The sequence below is a fragment of the Oncorhynchus masou genome, chromosome 25 (assembly GCF_036934945.1).
Source record: "Oncorhynchus masou masou isolate Uvic2021 chromosome 25, UVic_Omas_1.1, whole genome shotgun sequence".
Lineage (NCBI taxonomy): Eukaryota > Metazoa > Chordata > Actinopteri > Salmoniformes > Salmonidae > Oncorhynchus > Oncorhynchus masou.
Genome location: NC_088236.1, coordinates 12828632 through 12845120, shown reverse-complemented (window position 1 = coordinate 12845120; position 16489 = coordinate 12828632). Strand labels below are relative to the sequence as shown.

General features: G+C 46.0%; 1 protein-coding gene across 1 annotated transcript in view; it reads right to left on the bottom strand.

The window, feature by feature from the left end:
* Nucleotides 1-16489, bottom strand: part of LOC135513795 (nitric oxide synthase 1-like) — a 92712-nt gene that overhangs the window by 21475 nt on the left and 54748 nt on the right. The window contains exons 10-13 of the mRNA XM_064936729.1: nucleotides 13223-13324; nucleotides 12084-12278; nucleotides 8525-8610; nucleotides 1079-1223 (exon numbers count right to left, since the gene is read on the bottom strand). Coding sequence (XP_064792801.1) covers nucleotides 1079-1223; nucleotides 8525-8610; nucleotides 12084-12278; nucleotides 13223-13324 — 528 coding nt within the window. The remainder of the gene's footprint in view (nucleotides 1-1078; nucleotides 1224-8524; nucleotides 8611-12083; nucleotides 12279-13222; nucleotides 13325-16489) is intronic.

Here is a 16489-nt window from a genome sequence, read left to right as displayed (position 1 = left end):
GAAGACACTCCTCAGTAAAAGCACATGAAAGCCTGCTTGGAGTTTGCCAAAAGGCCCCTAAAGGATTCTCAGAACATTAGGAACAAGGTTCTCTGTTCTGATGAAACCAAGATTGAACTCTTAGGCCTGAATGCCAAGCGTTACGTCTGAAGGAAACCTGGCATCATCCCTACTGTGAAGCATGGTTGTGGAAGCATCATGCTTTGGGGATGTTTTTCCTCCTCTGACTAAGACCATAAGGAAGAAACGCGGTCATGAATCCAGAGACCATAGGGCAGCAGTGAGGTATCAAATGAACACTATGTCCTTGTCTTAACGAGCTGATCATGTGCTGCAATACACCCAGATATCTCTGGCTCCGGCAGCCTTAGTTCCTACAGGCCATCGTGCTGAGAGAAAGAAAGAATGAGAGAATGGACAAGATGACGAGAAGAGGAAGAGAGGAAACACCCTGTCATCCATCTGCTCTGCATCTGCCTGTCTGACTCAACTACAACAAGATGGCCCCTCTCGTCTGATTGATTACTTTTAAAAGGAAGCAGTAAAAACAGAAGATGTCCTGGAGGGGGACACTAGATGATTGAGAGCAGTAGAGCCGCATATTTTTCTATTTTGACAAACACATTTACACAGCCTGCGGTTTTTAAAGATTTTATCTTAAACTACAGCTTAACGCTTGGATGGGTTGATTCTTCCGTTGTGGCCCATGGCACTTTGCTGCATGAGAGGGAATCGGAATGTGACAAAATATACATTTCCATGTAACCTTGCCATGTTGGTGTGAAACCGTCTGCTCGCTTTTTCAAATCTGCGGGGCCTCAGCTTTGTCAGTGAGGGGGGATTGTTTTTTTAAGCATTGTCTTCCATTCACAATAACATCCAAAAAAAGACAACGCATGAAGTCATATTCAAGTTGTGTGGTTTATCTTTGCGTCAAAGAAATGCTTGAAAATCTCACACAGGGTTCAGGGGGATGTTTTGAAGTCGGCTTTTTCATGTTCCAATCAAGATAACATCAAAAAATAGACATGGCACATCAATTCATATTCAATTTGTGTGGTAGTTATATAAAGGTTACCTTTGCGTCAAAGGCATGCTTGAAGATCTCACACAGGGTTCTTGCATAGTCTTGAGATTTTCCAGTCTCTGTGGCAAATAGTATAGTAGCTTTGACCCTCTTAGCCATGGCTTGGCCCATTAGCTTGGCTGAGAACTTCACAGCCCTGCACACTCACACAGACAGATAGAGAGGACATGTATAATTCATAACATAATAAAACCTCTATATATATATATATAAACATTTAAAATTGTTAATTCATGAAAGCTTTTATATAGTGTAACCAAAAAAAGGATAAATCACAGGCACCAGTGATCAAAGGCACAGCAGACCTTGTAACACCACGAACCTTTAACCCTTTACCCATGACCTTTTACCCCTTCCACCTTCCCCCCTTCTCTCTTCCCCCTCACCTCTTCCCATTTCCCCTCACCCCTTCCCTCTTCCCCCTTGCCCCTTCCTCTTACCTCTTCCCCCTTCTCTCTTCCCCTCACCCCTTCCTCTTACCTCTTCCCCCTTCTCCCTTCCCCCTCACCCCTTCCTCTTACCTCTTCCCCCTTCTCTCTTCCCCCTCACCCCTATCAACCTCTCTTTCCCTTCCCCCTTCTCTCTTCCCCTTCCCCCTTCCCTCTTTCCCCCTTACCCCTTTCAACCTCTCTTTCCCTTCCCCCTTCTCTCTTCCCCCTTCCCCCTTCCCTCTTTCCCCCTTACCCCTTTCAACCTCTCTTTCCCTTCCCCCTTCTCTCTTCCCCCTTCCCCCTTCCCTCTTTCCCCCTTACCCCTTTCAACCTCTCTTTCCCGTCCCCCTTCTCTCTTCCCCCTTCCCCCTTCCCTCTTTCCCCCTTACCCCTTTCAACCTCTCTTTCCCTTCCCCCTTCTCTCTTCCCCCTTCCCTCTTTCCCCCTTACCCCTTTCAACCTCTCTTTCCCTTCCCTCTTCTCTCTTTTCCTTTTCCCCTTCCCCATTTCCCTCTTCCCCTCACCCCTTCCCTCTTCCCCTTCACCCCTTTCTCTTCCCCCTTCCCCCGTCTCTCATCCCCTTCCCTCCTTTACCCTTTACCCCTTCCCTCTTTCCCCCTTACCCCTTTCAACCTATCTTTCCCTTCCCCCTTCTCTCTTCCACCTTCACTCTCGCTAAAGTCTTCTAAACTCAGATAACTACTGTAGTTTACTAGCTTACCCTCCACGCTCGGGTGGTTTGCTCGAGCAGACAGACAGACAGACAGTGCTGCACGTCATGCCTAAACAGCAGAAGGTAATCATGATGACCTAGCATGTCGTATCCTCGTGATGACCAAGCATGTCGTATCCTCGTGATGACCTAGCCTGTCGTATCCTCGTGATGACCTAGCCTGTCGTATCCTCGTGATGACCTAGCCTGTCATATTCTCGTGATGACCTAGCCTATCGTATCCTCGTGATGACCTAGCTTGTTGTATCCTCGTGATGACCTAGCCTGTCATATCCTCGTGATGACCTAGCCTATCGTATCCTCGTGATGACCTAGCCTATCGTATCCTCGTGATGACCTAGCCTATCGTATCCTCGTGATGACCTCGCTTGTCATATCCTCGTGATGACCTAGCCTATCGTATCCTCGTGATGACCTAGCCTATCGTATCCTCGTGATGACCTAGCCTATCGTATCCTCGTGATGACCTAGCCTATCGTATCCTCGTGATGACCTCGCTTGTCATATCCTCGTGATGACCTAGCCTATCGTATCCTCGTGATGACCTAGCCTGTCGTATCCTCGTGATGACCTAGCCTGTCGTATCCTCGTGATGACCTAGCCTGTCGTATCCTCGTGATGACCTAGCCTATCGTATCCTCGTGATGACCTAGCCTGTCGTATCCTCGTGATGACCTAGCCTGTCGTATGCTCGTGATAACCTAGCCTGTCGTATCCTCGTGATAACCTAGCCTGTCGTATCCTTGTGATGACCTAGCCTGTCGTATCCTCGTGATAACCTAGCCTGTCGTATCCTTGTGATGACCTAGCCTGTCGTATCCTCGTGATGACCTAGCCTGTCGTATCCTCGTGATGACCTAGCATGTCGTATCCTCGTGATGACCTAGCATGTCGTATCCTCGTGATGACCTAGCCTGTCGTATCCTCGTGATGACCTAGCCTGTCGTATCCTCGTGATGACCTAGCCTATCGTATCCTCGTGATGACCTAGCCTATTGTATCCTCGTGATGACCTAGCCTATCGTATACTCGTGATGACCTAGCCTATCGTATCCTCGTGATGACCTAGCCTATCGTATCCTCGTGATGACCTAGCCTATCGTATCTTCGTGATGACCTAGCCTATCGTATCTTCGTGATGACCTAACATGTCGTATCCTCGTGATGACCTAGCATGTCATATCCTCGTGATGACCTAGCCTGTCGTATCCTCGTGATGACCTAGCCTATCGTATCCTCGTGATGACCTAGCCTGTCGTATCCTCGTGATGACCTAGCCTGTCGTATCCTCGTGATGACCTAGCATGTCGTATCCTCATGATGACCTAGCCTGTCGTATCCTCGTGATGACCTAGCCTATCGTATCCTCGTGATGACCTAGCCTGTCGTATCCTCGTGATGACCTAGCCTGTAATATCCTCGTGATGACCTAGCCTGTCGTATCCTCGTGATGACCTAGCCTATCGTATCCTCGTGATGACCTAGCCTGTCGTATCCTCGTGATGACCTAGCCTGTAATATCCTCGTGATGACCTAGCCTGTCGTATCCTCGTGATGACCTAGCCTGTCTTATCCTCGTGATGACCTAGCCTGTCTTATCCTCGTGATGACCTAGCCTGTCGTATCCTTGTGATGACCTAGCCTGTCGTATCCTTGTGATGACCTAGCCTGTTGTATCCTCGTGATGACCTAGCCTGTCATATCCTCGTGATGACCTAGCCTATCGTATCCTCGTGATGACCTAGCCTATCATATCCTCGTGATGACCTCGCTTGTCATATCCTCGTGATGACCTAGCCTATCGTATCCTCGTGATGACCTAGCCTGTCGTATCCTCGTGATGACCTAGCCTGTCGTATCCTCGTGATGACCTAGCCTGTCGTATCCTCGTGATGACCTAGCCTGTCGTATCCTCGTGATGACCTAGCCTGTCGTATCCTCGTGATGACCTAGCCTATCGTATCCTCATGATGACCTAGTCTGTCATATCCTCGTGATGACCTAGCCTGTCGTATCCTCGTGATGACCTAGCCTGTCGTATCCTCGTGATGACCTAGCCTATCGTATCCTCGTGATGACCTAGCCTATCGTATCCTCATGATGACCTAGTCTGTCATATCCTCGTGATGACCTAGCCTATTGTATCCTCGTGATGACCTAGCCTATCGTATCCTCGTGATGACCTAGCCTATCGTATCTTCGTGATGACCTAGCATGTCGTATCCTCGTGATGACCTAGCATGTCGTATCCTCATGATGACCTAGCCTGTCGTATCCTCGTGATGACCTAGCCTGTTGTATCCTCGTGATGACCTAGCCTGTCGTATCCTCGTGATGACCTAGCATGTCGTATCCTCATGATGACCTAGCCTGTCGTATCCTCGTGATGACCTAGCCTGTCGTATCCTCGTGATGACCTAGCCTGTCGTATCCTCGTGATGACCTAGCCTGTCGTATCCTCGTGATGACCTAGCCTATCGTATCCTCGTGATGACCTAGCTTGTTGTATCCTCGTGATGACCTAGCCTGTCATATCCTCGTGATGACCTAGCCTATCGTATCCTCGTGATGACCTAGCCTGTCGTATCCTCGTGATGACCTCGCTTGTCATATCCTCGTGATGACCTAGCCTATCGTATCCTCGTGATGACCTAGCCTGTCGTATCCTCGTGATGACCTAGCCTGTCGTATCCTCGTGATGACCTAGCCTGTCGTATCCTCGTGATGACCTAGCCTGTCGTATCCTCGTGATGACCTAGCCTGTCGTATCCTCGTGATGACCTAGCCTGTCTTATCCTCGTGATGACCTAGCCTGTCGTATCCTTGTGATGACCTAGCCTGTCGTATCCTTGTGATGACCTAGCCTGTCGTATCCTCGTGACGACCTAGCCTGTCGTATCCTCGTGATGACCTAGCCTGTCGTATCCTCGTGATGACCTAGCCTATCGTATCCTCATGATGACCTAGTCTGTCATATCCTCGTGATGACCTAGCCTGTCGTATCCTCGTGATGACCTAGCCTATCGTATCCTTGTGATGACCTAGCCTGTCGTATCCTCGTGATGACCTAGCCTGTCGTATCCTCGTGATGACCTAGCCTGTCGTATCCTCGTGATGACCTAGCCTATCGTATCCTCGTGATGACCTAGCCTGTTGTATCCTCATGATGACCTAGCCTGTCGTATCCTCGTGATGACCTAGCATGTCGTATCCTCATGATGACCTAGCCTGTCGTATCCTCGTGATGACCTAGCCTATCGTATCCTCGTGATGACCTAGCCTGTCGTATCCTCGTGATGACCTAGCCTGTCGTATCCTCGTGATGACCTAGCCTGTCGTATCCTCATGATGACCTAGCCTGTCGTATCCTCATGATGACCTAGCCTGTCGTATTTTCGTGATGACCTAGCCTGTCGTATGCTCGTGATGACCTAGCCTGTCGTATCCTTGTGATGACCCATCCTGTCGTATCCTTGTGATGACCTAGCCTGTCGTATCCTCGTGATGACCTAGCCTGTCGTATCCTCATGATGACCTAGCCTGTCGTATCCTCATGATGACCTAGCCTGTCGTATCCTCGTGATGACCTAGCCTGTCGTATCCTCGTGATGACCTAGCCTGTCGTATCCTCATGATGACCTAGCCTGTCGTATCCTCGTGATGACCTAGCCTGTCGTATCCTCGTGATGACCTAGCCTGTCGTATCCTTGTGATGACCCAGCCTGTCGTATCCTTGTGATGACCTAGCCTGTCGTATCCTCGTGATGACCTAGCCTGTCGTATCCTCGTGATGACCTAGCCTATCGTATCCTCGTGATGACCTAGCCTGTCGTATCCTCGTGATGACCTAGCCTGTCGTATCCTCGTGATGACCTAGCCTATCGTATCCTCGTGATGACCTAGCCTGTCGTATGCTTGTGATGACCCAGCCTGTTGTATCCTTGTGATGACCTAGCCTGTCATATCCTCGTGATGACCTAGCCTATCGTATCCTCGTGATGACCTAGCCTATCATATCCTCGTGATGACCTCGCTTGTCATATCCTCGTGATGACCTAGCCTATCGTATCCTCGTGATGACCTAGCCTGTCGTATCCTCGTGATGACCTAGCCTGTCGTATCCTCGTGATGACCTAGCCTGTCGTATCCTCGTGATGACCTAGCCTGTCGTATCCTCGTGATGACCTAGCCTGTCGTATCCTCGTGATGACCTAGCCTGTCGTATCCTCGTGATGACCTAGCCTGTCGTATCCTCGTGATGACCTAGCCTGTCGTATCCTCGTGATGACCTAGCCTGTCGTATCCTCGTGATGACCTAGCCTATCGTATCCTCATGATGACCTAGTCTGTCATATCCTCGTGATGACCTAGCCTGTCGTATCCTCGTGATGACCTAGCCTATCGTATCCTCGTGATGACCTAGCCTATCGTATCCTCGTGATGACCTAGCCTATCGTATCCTCGTGATGACCTAGCCTATCGTATCCTCGTGATGACCTAGCCTATCGTATCTTCGTGATGACCTAGCATGTCGTATCCTCGTGATGACCTAGCATGTCGTATCCTCATGATGACCTAGCCTGTCGTATCCTCGTGATGACCTAGCCTGTTGTATCCTCATGATGACCTAGCCTGTCGTATCCTCGTGATGACCTAGCATGTCGTATCCTCATGATGACCTAGCCTGTCGTATCCTCGTGATGACCTAGCCTATCGTATCCTCGTGATGACCTAGCCTGTCGTATCCTCGTGATGACCTAGCCTGTCGTATCCTCGTGATGACCTAGCCTGTCGTATCCTCATGATGACCTAGCCTGTCGTATCCTCGTGATGACCTAGCCTGTCGTATCCTCGTGATGACCTAGCCTGTCGTATCCTCGTGATGACCTAGCCTGTCGTATCCTCGTGATGACCTAGCCTATCGTATCCTCGTGATGACCTAGCCTGTCGTATCCTTGTGATGACCCAGCCTGTCGTATCCTTGTGATGACCTAGCCTGTCGTATCCTCGTGATGACCTAGCCTGTCGTATCCTTGTGATGACCCAGCCTGTCGTATCCTTGTGATGACCTAGCCTGTCGTATCCTCGTGATAACCTAGCCTGTCGTATCCTCGTGATGACCTAGCCTGTCGTATCCTTGTGATGACCCAGCCTGTCGTATCCTTGTGATGACCTAGCCTGTCGTATCCTCGTGATGACCTAGCCTATCGTATCCTCGTGATGACCTAGCCTATCGTATCCTCGTGATGACCTAGCCTGTCGTATCCTCGTGATGACCTAGCCTGTCGTATCCTCGTGATGACCTAGCATGTCGTATCCTCGTGATGACATGACTAGATGAGCTCCCTCCCTGTCTGCACCACTACCTCATCTCATCTCATTCATGGAGACACAACAAAGAAGAGGAAGAGCAAACGGAGGATAAATGGACATGACGCGACCAGCAGGCCGCCCTATAATATCATTAACGCGCTGTATTTAGTAGCAGTTCTATAATACCATTAACAAGCTATATTTAGTAGTAGTTCTATAATATCATTAACAAGCTATATTTAGTAGTAGTTCTATAATATCATTAACGCGCTATATTTAGTAGCAGTTCTATAATATCATTAACACGCTATATTTAGTAGCAGTTCTATAATATCATTAACAAGCTATATTTAGTAGTAGTTCTATAATATCATTAACACGCTACGTTTAGTAGTAGTTCTATAATACCATTAACAAGCTGTATTTAGTAGTAGTTCTATAATATCATTAACAAGCTGTATTTAGTAGCAGTTCTGTAATACCATTAACAAGCTGTATTTAGTAGTAGTTCTATAATATCATTAACACGCTATATTTAGTAGTAGTTCTATAATACCATTAACAAGCTGTATTTAGTAGTAGTTCTATAATATCATTAACAAGCTGTATTTAGTAGTAGTTCTATAATATCATTAACACGCTATATTTAGTAGTAGTTCTATAATATCATTAACAAGCTGTATTTAGTAGCAGTTCTATAATATCATTAACACGCTATATTTAGTAGTAGTTCTATAATATCATTAACAAGCTGTATTTAGTAGCAGTTCTATAATATCATTAACATGCTCTATTTACTGTGCCAAATGGAGGATTAGGAAACAAGTGTGCACTTATAGTGTGTACTTCAGTATAGATAAACAGCAGCAGGACTGCAATGGAGAACTCTAAACCCAATCGAGGTGAAGCATAATGTTGCCCTAAGGCCTAATGAAAGGACCTCTCTATCTCTGTACTCACTTGGCCAGTTTCTTGAAGCCGATGGCTCTTTTCTTGGTGGGTGTCCCATTGTTGACTTTCCACACGTGGTGATTCCATGGGTCAGCCTATAGTGGTGAGAGAAGCTCGTCACATTAGGCTCAACATACAAGTCAGTGGATGATGTTACTGTACATTTAAAGGAGATACATACTTTACACACTGTTATGTTTTGACTTAATTTTACCGGGCAATTTAAATAAAGCACAACTAAAGTATTTGAAAGAATTTGACTTTGACGACACAAACTCTCCTTCCCTGAACCACCGCATTTAACCCCGGTAGGGTGACTGGGAACACAAGTCAATCAAAGAGGCAAAAAGACGTTACAAGGACAAAGTGGAGTCACTATTCAACGGCTCAGACATGAGACACAGATAGATTATAAAGGGAAAACCAGCTACGTTGCAGACACTCACTCCCAGACAAAATAAACACCTTTTTCGCCCACTTCGAGGAAAAGCCGTTGTCGTGGGCCCCGCCGCTCACATGAACTGTGGGCTCCATATTTCTGTAGCCAGCATGAGTAGTACTTTCAAACTTGTTAACCCTCTCAAGGCTGCTGTCCAAGACAGCATACCAAGAGCATGCGCAGACCAGTTGGCTGTAGTGTTTCCGGACATATTCAACCTCTCCCTATCGTAATCTGTTGTCCCCACTTGGTTGAAGAAGTCCACCATTGTCTCTGTACCCAAGCAAGATAAGGTAACAGAAACCTCTGTCATCATGAAATGCATTGAGAGAATGGTCAAGGACCTTATCACCTTCAGGGCCTGAACTCACTGGTTTCTACACTTCCTGCCAGGCCGACCCCAGGTGGGTGAGGGTAGGCAACAACACGTCCACTATGCTGATCTTCAATACGGGGCTCCCCCACGGTTGTGCGCTCAGCCCTCTACTGTAGTCCCTGTTCACCCATGACTGTGAGGCTACGCATGACTCCAACTCAACCATCACGTTTGTTGACAACACGACAGTGGTAGGCCTGATTATTAACAACGATGAGACAGCCAACAGGGAGAAGGTTAGAGCCCTGGCAGAGTGGTGCCAGGAAAATAACCTCTCCCTCAACGTAAAAAAAAATGGTCTGTACAGGTACATCAAAGCTGGGACAGAGAGACTGATAAACAATTTCCATCTCCAGGCCATCAGACCGTTGAACAGACATCACTAGCTGGCTACATGCCCGGTACTTACCCTGCACCTTGACACTAATGCCCCATGTATATAGTCTTTTAAGGCTGGTCACCTCATATACTGTTTCTATACTGTTGTTTACTCACTGTGTATGTATATACTGTATTCTCCACATAGCTGTATTCTCCACATGGGGCGGCAGGTAGCCTAGTGGTTAGAGCATTGGGCCAACCGAAAGGTTGCTAGATCGAATCCCGGAGCTGGTAAAAATCTGGTAAAAAATCTGTCGTTCTGCCCCTGAACAAGGCAATTAACCCACTGTTCCTCGGCTGTCATTGTAAATAAGAATCTGTTCTTAACTGACTTGCCTAGTTAAATAAAGGTTAAATAAAATAGCTCATCCTAATATACCTACTCCTATACATTCCATTTTATTTCCAAATAACACACTACACACACCACATATTTACATTTGTCACGCCCTGGTCGAGGTATTTTGTGTTTATCTTCATTTATTTGGTCAGGCCAGGGTGTGGCATGGGGTTTTTGTATGTGGTGTGTTGGTATTGGGTTTGTAGCTTAGTGGGGTGTTCTAGTTAAGTCTATGGTTGTCTGAAGTGGTTCTCAATCAGAGGCAGGTGTTTATCGTTGTCTCTGATTGGGAACCATATTTAGGCAGCCATATTCTTTGTGTGTTTCGTGGGTGATTGTCCTTAGTGTCCTTGTTCCTGTATCTGTGTTAGTTTACACTATTATAGTCTGTTTCGGTTTTCGTTACGTTCTTTGTTTTGTAGTGTTTGTATTTAGATTCGTGTTACGTTTTGTTCATTAAACAAGGATCGCAATCTACACGCTGCATTTTGGTCCGACTCTCTTTCACCGCATGAAAACTGCTACAATATTCTAGATTCTGACACATGCTCACACTAATATATACTGATTACCCCTGTTAATTGGATTTGTTCTGTCATATTTTGATTTCTTGTTTTGATTATTTATGTATTTGTATTGTATTTGTAAGAAATTCTACTGCCCTGTTGGAGCTAGTAACACAAGACATTCTACTGCCCTGTTGGAGCTAGTAACACAAGACATTCTATTGCCCTGTTGGAGCTAGTAACACAAGACACTCTACTACCCTGTTGGAGCTAGTAACACAAGACATTCTACTGCCCTGTTGGAGCTAGTAACACAAGACATTCTATTGCCCTGTTGGAGCTAGTAACACAAGACACTCTACTACCCTGTTGGAGCTAGTAACACAAGACATTCTACTGCCCTGTTGGAGCTAGTAACACAAGACATTCTACTACCCTGTTGGAGCTAGTAACACAAGACATTCTACTACCCTGTTGGAGCTAGTAACACAAGACATTCTACTGCCCTGTTGGAGCTAGTAACACAAGACATTCTACTGCCCTGTTGGAGCTAGTAACACAAGACATTCTACTGCCCTGTTGGAGCTAGTAACACAAGACATTCTACTGCCCTGTTGGAGCTAGTAACACAAGACATTCTATTGCCCTGTTGGAGCTAGTAACACAAGACATTCTACTGCCCTGTTGGAGCTAGTAACACAAGACATTCTATTGCCCTGTTGGAGCTAGTAACACAAGACATTCTACTGCCCTGTTGGAGCTAGTAACACAAGACATTCTACTGCCCTGTTGGAGCTAGTAACACAAGACATTCTACTGCCCTGTTGGAGCTAGTAACACAAGACATTCTATTGCCCTGTTGGAGCTAGTAACACAAGACACTCTACTACCCTGTTGGAGCTAGTAACACAAGACATTCTACTGCCCTGTTGGAGCTAGTAACACAAGAAATTCTACTGCCCTGTTGGAGCTAGTAACACAAGACATTCTATTGCCCTGTTGGAGCTAGTAACACAAGACATTCTACTGCCCTGTTGGAGCTAGTAACACAAGACATTCTACTGCCCTGTTGGAGCTAGTAACACAAGACATTCTACTGCCCTGTTGGAGCTAGTAACACAAGACATTCTACTGCCCTGCTGGAGCAAGTAACACAAGACATTCTACTGCCCTGTTGGAGCTAGTAACACAAGACATTCTACTGCCCTGTTGGAGCTAGTAACACAAGACATTCTACTGCCCTGTTGGAGCTAGTAACACAAGACATTCTACTGCCCTGTTGGAGCTAGTAACACAAGACATTCTACTGCCCTGTTGGAGCTCGTAACACAACACATTCTACTGCCCTGTTGGAGCTAGTTACACAAGACATTCTACTGCCCTGTTGGAGCTAGTAACACAAGACATTCTACTGCCCTGTTGGAGCTAGTAACAGAAGCATTTCACTGCACCTGCTATAACGACTGCTATAAACGGCTATAAAATCTGTTTACGCGACCAATAAACTTTGATTTGATTTGATTTACCTGGTATTCGAAAGATGGCGTGAGGCGATAGTTGAGCATCTCCTGGTGGAACACGGGGGTGATGCTTCCAGACATGGGGGGTACAATCCAGACCCAGTCCCCCGGGCAGCCCCCCCGCACCCTGATCTCATTCTCCATGTGCTTCATAAAGGACTCTGTGGCAGAGTGGTGATCCACTATAGTTACCTTAGATGACTGAGAACAGATGACAGGAATTCAGTTCATTCATTCAGTTCATTTACCTTAGTTATTCCAGGATTATATTTAGTTTATCAAGGTATAAATTAAATCACTCTCAAGCACCCATAATTACAAATAATTTAAACATATTTCTGACTTCATAAAAATACATGTTTCATATATAAAGCATAATACTAGTATTGTCTACAGCAAGGACCATCCTAGGAAATCATTCAATATAGTATCAAAATCATTAATATGGAGTCGTACCCCCCCCTCCCTTTGCTGTCATAACAGCCTCCACTCATCTGGGAAGGCTTTCAACCAGATGTTGGAACATTGCTGCAGGGACTTGCTTCCATTCAGACATAAGAGCATTAGTGAGGTTGGGCACTGTTGTTGGGCGATTAAGCCTGGCTCGCAGTTGGCGTTCCAATTAATCCCAAAGGTGTTCTACGGAGTTGAGGTCAGAACTCAGGCCAGTCAAGTTCTTCCACACTAATCTCAACAAATAATGTCTGTATGGATCTTGATTTGTCATGCTGAAACAGGAAAGGGCCTTCTCCAAGCTGATGCCACAAAGTTGGAAGCGCATAATTATCTATAATGGCATTGTACACTGTAGCGTTACAGCACTTACAGTTGACCGGGGCAGCTCTAGCAGGGCAGAAATTTGACAAACTGACTTGTGGAAAGGTGGCATCCTATGACGGTGTCACTGAGCTCTTCAATAAAGCCATTCCACTGCCAGTGTTTGTCTATGGAGATTGCATGGCTGTGTGCTCAATTTCATACACCTGTCAGCAATGGGTGTGGCTGAAATAGCCAAATCCACTAATTTGAAGGTGTGTCCACGTACTTTTGTATATATAGTGTATGAAATGCAAGCCCTGTAAATCATCAATTGCAGCACCCCAGTAACCTTTAGATATTTACATGGCCAGCAGATAAACCCACACCTGGAAACTGTAGAGGACTGCTATGTTGATCTCCACCAGTGCCTTGTCCTTCCATAGAGAAGAAGTCTTCCTGGTGTCCAGGGCCATCAGATTGGCCACTTCCTATTGGACAGTAACATACCATGCTTTAATAACAATACCTGTTGTGTATACAGATACAATGAAGATAAACAATCAGGGTAACATTTTACTCTTCTTATCTTATTGCTAATATATTACCTGCTACATATGAGATAAACATTTCTCTTTAACATTCAAGTAACCTTTGAAAACATAACAACACATCATCACCGTAATGGCTATGCTAATACATTAGCTGAATGAAAACAGCACAACCAGAGACATACTTATTATATCTACAGCCTCTAAGCTTGACATGTTCTAGACATCATGATACTACTGTTTGTGACATAAAACACATTCATCATTAATTCATCACCATAGCTACGGCAAAAAAGCAAGATCCTCTTCATCCGACCAGCAATACAGATGTAGGATCTTAATTGGATCACCCTGTTGCAGGAGATTTTAAACCTGTAGTGTATTTAAGGTTTTGAAAGACTTCTGAAGTTTGTAATTTACAGTTTGACATTTCAGACTTGATTTTCCCTTACGAAATATGTATCAACACCTATAAAAATGTTCAATAATTATAATCCACATAATAATTCACATTTCCAGTTGCTGCAGGATCATTTTCCTTCTGTAGAAAAGACTGTCTCAAATTAAGATTCTACATCATCAAAAAAGAGGCTTCTACTTGTTTAAACATCAAAACAGATTGTTTTCCTGGAAACAGCAAGTCAAATTCAAATCAAATCAAATTTTAAATATGTGTATTCAACCAATAATATTTGATTTGATTTGATTTTGACTTGCTGTTTTCAGGAAAACAATAAAAAAAAATATGCTTAAAAAAATAGAAAACATTTATTTTGATGTGATATGGAAATCCATGAATGTTGAGACTTTAAGTGAAGAATGTTAGCCTGTATGCATGTGGTCATGAGAGCAGACTCATCTGCCACACTGGTAGAATATGGGCCAAAACAACAAATACAGACATAATGGTTTTATCAGAAACTTGGCCAAAGAAATCTATGTCAAATAAACTAGATTTTTATTGATGGGTACACCGTTTCTAGAACGGATCGGATGAGTAAAGGAGAAGGGGTTGCAATTTAAGTGAAATCCGAGTTTAACGCCTCTGACATTCTCTCGATTACCAAAGTCAAACATTTTGAATTGCTTGCGGTTAAAGTGAACGTATATAAGGACTCCCACATCACTGTAGTCGGCTGCTACGGACCGGCCTCGGCTGCTACGGACCGGCCTCGGCTGCTACGGACCGGCCTCGGCTGCTACGGACCGCCCTCGGCTCCTACGGACCGCCCTCGGCTGCTACGGACCGGCCTCGGCTGCTACGGACCGCCCTCGGCTGCTACGGACCGGCCTCGGCTGCTACGGACCGGCCTCGGCTGCTACGGACCGGCCTCGGCTGCTACGGAACGGCCTCGGCTGCTACGGACCGCTCTCGGCTGCTACGGACCGGCCTCGGCTGCTACGGACCGCCCTCGGCTGCTACGGACCACCCTCGGCTGCTACGGACCGCCCTCGGCTGCTACGGACCGCCCTCGGCTGCTACGGACCGGCCTCGGCTGCTACGGACCGCCCTCGGCTGCTACGGACCGGCCTCGGCTGCTACGGACCGCCCTCGGCTGCTACGGACCGCCCTCGGCTGCTACGGACCGCCCTCGGCTGCTACGGACCGGCTGCTACGGACCGCCCTCGGCTGCTACGGACCGCCCTCGGCTGCTACGGACCGCCCTCGGCTGCTACGGACCGGCCTCGGCTGCTACGGACCGGCCTCGGCTGCTACGGACCGGCCTCGGCTGCTACGGACCGGCCTCGGCTGCTACAGACCGCCCTCGGCTTCGGGAGACGCACTAAACACTCTTTCTGATTTCCTGCATAAGTTAAATGACTCTGAATTCATTATTTTAGGAGATTTGAACTGGGACATGCATACATCTGTCTCAGACTCTTTACAAGAACTGTGTGACTCTGAATCTTGCTCAATTAATTAATGTGCCTACAAGACCGAATCCCAGAGCACCTAACAAATCAACGCCATTGGACATTATGCTAACGAATACCCCTCACAAATACACATCGACTGGGATATTCTGTAATGATGTCAGTGATCACTGTGGAATTGCTTGTGTTAGAAATACAAAAATGACCAAAGCCAAACCCCGTTATATTTTTAAAAGACATTTTAGACAGTTTGATTAAGGGTTCTTACATGATCTGTACCGTAATATTGACAGAGTAAGTCTGATTCCCGATGTTGACACTGTCTGGGACTATTTTATAGGAAATTTGTGTCGATTTGTGATAAGCATGCCCCTGTGAAGAAATGTAGAATCAAGTGGAAGGGACAATCCCTGGTTTTCAGATAACTTGGCAGAATTAATTAGAAAGAGAAATATCTCTTGGGCTCAAGCTAGACATACAAATGCTCCTGTTGACTGGGCCTCCTTCAGAGCGCTAAGAAACAAATGCACAGGATTGATCAGGAATTCCAAATCAGATGACTATTTAAATGTAGTCACAGAGAACCTAAACAACCCTACCAAGTTCTGGAAGCCAATCAAATCAGTGTCAGGTTCTAATGTATCCTCTGACCTTCCTGACTTAATGATGGATTCTAATGAAGTGAAGGATAAAGCCTCTGACCTTCCTGACTTAATGATGGATTCTAATGAAGTGAAGGATAAAGCCTCTGGCCTTCCTGACCATTTAATGATGGATTCTAATGAAGTGAAGGATAAAGCCTCTGACCTTCCTGACTTAATGATGGATTCTAATGAAGTGAAGGATAAAGCCTCTGGCCTTCCTGACTTAATGATGGATTCTAATGAAGTGAAGGATAAAGCCTCTGACCTTCCTGACTTAATGATGGATTCTAATGAAGTGAAGGATAAAGCCTCTGACCTTCCTGACTTAATGATGGATTCTAATGAAGTGAAGGATAAAGCCTCTGACCTTCCTGACTTAATGATGGATTCTAATGAAGTGAAGGATAAAGCCTCTGACCTTCCTGACCATTTAATGATGGATTCTAATGAAGTGAAGGATACAGCCTCTGGCCTTCCTGACCATTTAATGATGGATTCTAATGAAGTGAAGGATACAGCCTCTGGCCTTCCTGACCATTTAATGATGGATTCTAATGAAGTGAAGGATAAAGCCTCTGGCCTTCCT